Source organism: Helicoverpa zea, chromosome 31, assembly GCF_022581195.2.
Source record: "Helicoverpa zea isolate HzStark_Cry1AcR chromosome 31, ilHelZeax1.1, whole genome shotgun sequence".
NCBI lineage: Eukaryota > Metazoa > Arthropoda > Insecta > Lepidoptera > Noctuidae > Helicoverpa > Helicoverpa zea.
Window position 1 is genome coordinate 9,168,407 of NC_061482.1, and position 8,334 is coordinate 9,176,740.

Consider the following 8,334-nt stretch of genomic DNA (forward strand, 5'->3'; position numbering starts at 1 on the left):
CTTGGCGAGACTCGTACGACCTAAATAAAAACAACTTTGTCGCCTTTTGTTCCAGCGCGTTCCTGAAATGAAAATGTAGTAGTGGTACGCGTACACGAGCAGATAGTCTAACAATATGCTTACGTTAATCTTACCGCAACTTCATAATACACTGACATCTATCTTACCATAGTAGTACCTATGTATCATCAATTTTGTTTGAGTGCATGGGTTAAATTAAATTAAGCCTGTGTATTATGGAGACTAAAAGCACCCCTTATTTTCTTAATGAGAATTATTGCATGTTTTCGTGATAATAACGTTAGTAACTTAATATTTATAAATGTTTTTTTTTTAAGATATATTAATCCATTACGCTATTTTGATTTTTAAATCTCTACCTGAAACTTTTTCTCACTTTGAGAAGAGAAGGCAAACCAAAGAATTGATTTTCAGTGCAATTGAACAGGATCTTTTAATCTAATAATTATTATGATTTCTACTAACAACAAGTCTATCTAAGCGTGTAACCATAGTAAAAGTAAAATGATGCTATCCAAGATTTAGCGAGTCTGGGGTCTTAAAACGTACGATACAACGCAGTATAAACGTTTACAGCCCATTCTTGAACTTAATTGCTATTTAAATAAAAACGTACCATGAAAGCAATGGAACCATATTGCTATTAAAGAAAAGAATTCGAAATCTTATTAAGTAAGCTTATTTAAAGGCAGAATTTATGACGGTCTCATATTATGAAATGAAAATAGGGAATCATAAGTGCAACTGGAACTGGATTGAGTCAAGTATTGAGCGTTGAGAGTGTGAGAAGACGTCGGGTCGTCAATGGAACTAACATATCAAAACTGGGAAATAATGAGGATAATCCTCTCTGTGCGAGGGAGTGTCTCCCTCTTATCTGAGAGATAGCGAAATTAGATCGCATACGGCACGCAGTCGGCCACTGACCGAACCATTCCATATTATATTTAATAACTTTCGTTTGCGTACGTAGACTTCACCATTTTAATTATGGATCGCAAAACTAACTGTATTACTAGATAAAATTGAACGATATTAATACGAATGCGAAATTTAATAAACTGTTATCGCATAACAAATAAGGGTGACATGAAATCCAATAATTGATTATTGAATCACAACCACTTGAAAGATAGTATTTTAATTTGAATAATGCACTTATTTATGAGATTTTATTGGATTCGTTAATACATATTATTTATTGTATTATACTTTTAAATATTTATTATATTTTTGTATACCTACTGTATTATATTTGTATTTTATTTATACAATAAAAATATTTTATATGTTTATTAAATCGATAGTCACAACTTAAATTATATGGGATTAAACGTACCAAGTTTGTCTCTAAAGGTTCAAAAGTCGTCTCGTAAAAAAACAAGCGAATACGTCTCTCATAATGGACCATTGGCATAATAATTGGCAATAAATGTATAGTTACTTGTTTTAAAAAAACAATTCCAATCTCTTATGTAAACGTGAGCCATGGTAACGTTACAAGTTTTGAGAAACAAAGAGCGTTTAGGCCTGATTTTACACTTAGATTTACATAAAAACTCGTTCCGTCTGGTTTATCTGTTTTTAAAGTTTATAGATAATTGTTTCCTCGACAAGATAGAGCTGATTCTAAGATTTGTGTATTTCTTCTATTTCTGTCGATATGTACTTACGACAACTTTGTATATATACTAAGGTACCTATGTTAGGTAATACAATATGAGTGTTATTGTATATAACCTATTTTACAACCAAAAAATACAGCTTTAATACGCAGGTGTTTTCAGCTACCTACTTTCCTTGTTTAGTTTGCAGTTTTGGTAATATAATGTGTTGGTGGTTAGTCTATATAGTACTAGAATAACAAAATAAATTATGTAATGCCTAAGGTAGGTATCTAATAAGAGTTTTTAAAACCTAATCAATGATAAAGGTTATAAAAATGCTTTTTTATTACAGCTTGTATTTCTTGTGAAGTGTTAGTATAGCGTTACTACATGGAGTCACTCATATTAATACCAATTCAGTGATTATCGTAACTAAAATTAAATAGACGGATATTTTTTTTTTACGAATGAAGCGTGTTTTCTTTGTTAGTCCTAGGTTCAGGAGAACTTTTAATTCGTGGTTAGTTTAAGTTTAAGAGGAATTTGATCGTGCAGATGTTTTTACATTTATTTAGAATATAAATACTTTTCAGAAAATATGAGGGGTTGTTAGATACATAATGTTTTGATATGTTACAAAGAATAGTAAAATATCATTAAATAACACCAATTTATTATTATTGTGAGCTTGATAAAATTGTTATGTGTACCTTAAAACGACAGTTCGGATTAAAATGATTGCGTCGGCAAAATATACTAAAGCACTAAAATGTTACTTGAGTAAGTGTAAGTATATCGTATATCCTTACTGTGTAAATTATACTTAAATATAAAACATTACTAGCAGAGTTTGTATGTCATTAAATTATTTATACAAAAATAATATTTACCGATAGATAGGCTCTTTGATTTGTAAAATTTGTAGATTTGAAAAGAAGGTAATGATGCTACATTCGAGTATAATTATTATAACAAATCAAAACAATTTTGAACACAATGCATGACATTATGTATTGAGTATGGTTGGACTAAATCGAATGCCTTAGTTTCCGATTGTTTTGTTACGATACCGAGAGTTAAAATTTTATTGTACCATGTTAACTGAAAGCGCTGAAAGTTACGAGCATTTATCTATGTTAGTATAAATACGGAAAGTATTTTTTTATTGACAATTGTTAATAATACTGTATTATTTATACATATAAGTTTTTTTAACTGTATTTTCATTAAGTAGATCCTTATTTATATTTTCCGTGTATCATTGTTTTAACAAAGTTTGACATAATGTATCATTTTAATTATGCCACTTATTATTTCATGATTTATGACTTTCAGGTTGAGTTCAAATATATTTTTTTTGACATAAACAAAAACAGTAATAATTATATTTGTTAACTATGACCACATGAACATATCACTTTACTTATGCATTGTTAAAAGCATAGTAGTACAGTACATTCAATCATTTAAATTTGTAAAATCAACTGACATCGCACTGCAATTTATTTTGATGATTTAATAGTTATTACAAAACAAAAAAAAGTTTAGCATTGATGGATAAGTTACCTGATTGGGGGGAGATCCTCTGAAGGCAAACTGGGACGTCATCTCGTACTGGGTAACTCGCCAGGAAACTTGTAAAATGATCACGTTAAGTTTAATGTCTGTGTCACTGTCCGCACACACTTCACAGTTGTGTTTGTCGCGCGTTGGCACTATTCAGGACGCGGGCTGAAGCAGTAGCGGTGCATCCCCGAGATGAGCGAGAGTCGGCGAGCGTAGCACGGGATGCACTCGCGACGGTGCACAGTGGGTAGCCGCGAGTCCGCGAGTATCGATTGCGGGCAGAGTCGGGATACAGCGGAGCGTCACAGGAGCGGAGCGAGCCGCGTGGTGCAGCGGGCGCGTGGTCGCGCGCGCGGCGGCAGTGGGTAATGCGGTAGCTGCCCGCCAGGTGATAGTAATTGGCGCCGCCGTCCCGCTCTCTCGTCGACCGTCCCTCTCGGCGCGCACACGCACACTCGCCTCTGTGTGCGTGATGCTCGCACACCGCTCCTTCTTTTCACGCTCGCGTCGCCGTTTGACCCCGCGCGCCGTCGACGCTCTCGATTTTTGCGGTGCGGTGGGTGGCGCCCGCCGCAGGGGCGGCCCGACGCGGTGGGGGCCACCGGAGGTGGGGGTAGATGCACTCCTTTCTTTTTTAAAGCTTCTCTTTCTTTTCTCGTATTTTTTATGTTAGTATTGGTACGAAGCGGTCTCTTTTATTTTATTTTATACATATATATTGTTATAATTAACAGTGACGATGCGCACGACGAGCGAGTTTGCCGAAGCGTCGACTTAATGATAGCTTTGCATTTGATTAAAGGTAACCACGACATTTGTAATTTTTATTTTCCTTCCATGTGAAACGTACTCGGGTAGCTATACGAGCCTGTCTGTAAGTCGACGGTTGTGGCCTGTTGTGTACTCGATAGCTTATATTACGGGGGTCGCTTTAGCGGTGGAAACATGTTAACGGTGACTGAATTAAACGGTCTTTTGAATGTGTTTCACTTATGTCTGTATTGCGTACCGACTTATTAGGAGTTTTATCTCCAGCACATATAGAGTTTAATATCAACATTTCTGATGGTAAACAAACTATTTTTACTGACTAGACAACGAACGTGCAGTAATATTTAACTTCAATTTAAATAAAGTGATGAACATATCAAGTGAGTGCATTATCGGCTCTACCCATTAATTAGGTAGCTATGATGTTTCTACTTTCAAAAATTGCAGTAACTAGGTGTCGTACCTTATCGATTCTAAGTAGTGACCATGTGAGCCGGTCATGGGAGATAATAATCTACAATTAAACTATGACAATACACACCATGTATCGAAATAAAAAGCGCAACGTCCCCGATCGATCTGTTCCCCTCTTCTTTCTTATCGCGCGAATATTTCACAGTGAACGCATACCGACCGAAAAAACTCACACAGATATAAAATATTCAAACGGTATAACATAAAATAAATTATCTTAGGTGAGTGTGAGATTGTGTGCGTTGCCCCCTCCTCTGGGCGGGTACCGGCGAGCGACCAATTGGGTCGAGCGGCGCGCGACGCCGAGCCGAAGTCACTCATCGCGGCGCTGTTGCCGCCGCTGCACGCCACGCTCCGCTCTCGCTCCGCGGCGCCGGCACTAAACCATGACCTTAATCCTTTGACTCATTACACCGGCTCACTGACACCGCAATGTTCTTATACATCGACACTTCCATACCGTTTGTTAACTACTGTTCCACTTACTATACAAATGGCGAGCGATTTAAGTCTCTACCATTCAATTTATGTAATTGTAGATTAGGCTTTAATTACTTTTGTACTGAAAACATAAGTTATTCTGTTTTTAAAAGTACCCCACCCATCATTTTTTTACTGTGACTTCTGATATTGCACATCAAGCCCAGTGGCCAGGAAGAGTCGCTAAAATAGAATAAGTAGTTGATTCAAAGTCAAGATCGTTACCTGCCTGCACGTGATTTTTAAGCAATAGTAACATTTATGTAGACGATATCACACTTATTCTCGTAAAATATGTTTTTTTCAACTACAGCACTAGTGCTGTGACTCTAGTATCAGTGTATTTTTAGCAGACATGTTTCATGTTTCTCTCTTAAAATAAGTAGGTAACTGCAAAAGATTTACTTTATTCTCAAAATAATGGGTTCTTACAGGTCACCCTATGTCCCATTCTCAGAATTGGTACAATATATAGACAATATTTTATTTTGCGTAAGTAGTAGAGCTTTTAGCTCTTATGTTACCGCAACTTTTTTGAGTAACAATTTAAGTAGTATGTAGCGTAATAAGATGTTCACTCAAAAACATTGTAGAGCTCTACATTTTATTTGCATGTTAACATATCAACTCAGATGTTTGACAGTTATCTGTGATAGTGATAACTCTTTGTTTATGACGACAAAGAATAACCAAAAAGCGTAACAAGCTCCACAGTGGCAGTCAATTATGACGTCTCTACTAAATTTCAGTCAGCATACGGTTTGCAATAAACACGTTGTGAAAATATTTTCTTGGTTTGTTATTTCTGAAGTTACCGGTAGACGTAGCTCATTCGATGGCTCCTTTTAATTTCAGCCAAGGCATGTGTGGTGATCTTTTATGAGCCGGCCACTTACACCTATAAACGTTCTATAGCCTCAACGACAGATTTAAATAAAATGGAAAGACGCATCGGCATCTTAAAAGGCGTGCGCATAAGAAAATAAAAAAGAAAGTGAACGTTATTTGTTTTAGTCAAATGAGTTTCTGACGTGGCTCGTCTCATACATATCGAGTTCGGGGAAGGCTGGCTTTATTAGCGCGACTGTACCGGCACAAAGACACATCGCATTTAAATATCACACTAAAAGCGTCAATCTACATACGTCCTATCGAGCAAATCCTAAAAGTGATTTATACTGAGACCCTATTCGATTGAAGTAGATTACAAATAATGAATAAAATTGCATACGAAATGAGTAGACCGAGAGTCCGTGGGTGTACCGTTGTTTGAGCGGGGTGGGGGAGGAGTGCAGGCGGGTTTATTGCTGGTAAATACTTAGCTAGTATACCTCTAGATACCTCGCCGCTTATCCGCCCGATATGGCCCCGTGTGGATACGTCAAAATTCATTTGCGCTTTTGATCTGTGCTCCAGTAGGTACGCGGAACGGCATTCACATGGCCGCATTAAATCAACCAAGTTACGGGAGAAAATGGAGGACTACCAAGTCCCTTTTCAGTTACGTTAGTACTTACTCATAGCGAGAAGCACATCTGCTAGTCGATAAATTTATAGAAATCCTATATGTTAAACACTTTTTAGATCTCTAAAACTAAAGTTTACTGATAAAGCTTAAAACATCAAATTCTATCACAAAGTTACCATTTCTTCAATATTGACATTTATCATCCACTCGAAAATAGAAAATCAAAAGTATACCTACGTAATAATAATGGCTAAAGTAGTTATCATTACTAAAATGCATTTTTAAAAGTATCTTTTCAGCGTAAGAAAACTTCAAGCAATACTTAGTATTAAAGTTTATCGCAAAATGCCACTGGGTTATCAGGACGAACTTTTGTCCTGAATTAGCAAGTACATATTACTGGGAACATAAACATATAAGTGTTTAACCAGTAGAGATACGCCAAGTAAAGGTCTTTTTGCGAAAATACTTTTCAAAGATACTTAATAGTAGTACCTACTACTATAAAAGTATTTTACATGCAAAATTTGTCCAGAGTTGTAAATTCGGAAGCGAACTGATATGTACCTACATGCTTTTAGCTGAATCTGAATATTCATAATCTGCTTTTATAAGTGGATCTATATCCGTTCTGCCTTCGCGACGTAGTTTTGTATGAAACACATTTAACCTGTTGCATTTATAATATCTAAGAGTGGAATTCTTGGAGCTTTATATTTTACTAGGACATTGTGTAGGTATTATTAGGTCATCGCTATACTGTCGTGTTGTTTTTTTTTCACATATACCTAGACTAGAAAAAGTATTATTTCGTATATGTGTAGCACTTTCAACAAAAGCTAATCAAAGGGAAGAAATTCAACTAAAATTAAGGTCATAGATATCAATGGAAAATTTTGATATTTCGATTTTCTTAAATATTGGATTGCAACGCCAGATATAAAGACAAATTAGTCCCTAATACACAATTACTATATCTACCTACCTTTTCATGTTTAACATTCCTAATGGCGCTTATAGGACAAAAACTGTTCAGATAAGTCATAAAAGACAAATAAAATTGTAATATAATATGAAGATATTACGTGTATTCAAGGGGGTTTATAATAAGTAGGTGTGCAAAACCACTTAAAGTTAATACCTACGTTTTGTGATCAAGTTCTAGATTCAAGGATGTCTTAATTGGTCTGTTAATGACCGAGTAACTCCCGTTCTTGATAGTGTATTTATTAATTAAAATGGACGAGTCGCTAGTACCGCTAATAACAAGAAAAAACTATCATTATGAGCATTCAAGTAAAAACTTTTTTACTGCCATCAAGGTTTAGAATGAATACGTTTAGTAGAATTCAGTATGAAAAATAATTTGGATATAACGATGAAATGTGTTTTTGAAAATTATTATTAACTGGCTTCTGCCCGTGGTTTCACTCGCGTCCCGGATGGTGACGAAAACAAATCCTATGTCCTCCTCCCGTGTCTAAACTACCTCCCCTCTAATTTTCAGCTTAAATGGTTCAGCCATCCTTGAGTTATAAAATGTAACTAACACGACTTTCTTTTATTTCATGTGCATCGTGTATTCTAAGGCGAATTGTAAAAAAAAATAATCTAATCTATTCAGTGGTTTGGCTACAGGAGTAATTTTTCGTTTTCATAATTTACAAAATCATGTGTGTAAAGCAGAGATAAAGTTAGGAGTATCGAATGTTTTGACCAGTCGACAGCCGTCAGTTTTCAAGGGAGAATTTCCGTTGTTTGTAATGACTGACTCTTAGTAAATATATATCCCACCCAAAACAAAAATGTGAAAGGCTGCCAAGTTCGATAATATGGGAATGCTTCGCCTATAAAAGAAGTGAGATCTGAATATGTACCAAGTTCCATACACATACCTCAGTTAAAAATAGTTACTTTTTAATGATGTTACTTAGCAAGTTTTCATAC

The 8,334-nt window shown here is 35.7% G+C and overlaps 1 protein-coding gene across 2 annotated transcripts in view; it reads right to left on the reverse strand.

Annotated features, from left to right (window-relative positions):
- Positions 1–4,379, reverse strand: part of LOC124645123 (homeobox protein caupolican) — a 45,755-nt gene extending 41,376 nt beyond the window's left edge. The window contains exon 1 of one of the 2 annotated variants that reach the window (XM_047184872.1): positions 3,195–4,379. In XM_047184872.1, the coding sequence (XP_047040828.1) occupies positions 3,195–3,236 (42 nt within the window). In that variant the 5' untranslated portion in view covers positions 3,237–4,379. The remainder of the gene's footprint in view (positions 1–3,194) is intronic. The other variant, XM_047184873.1, reaches the window with a different exon arrangement.
- Between the last annotated feature and the right edge of the window lie 3,955 nt (positions 4,380–8,334).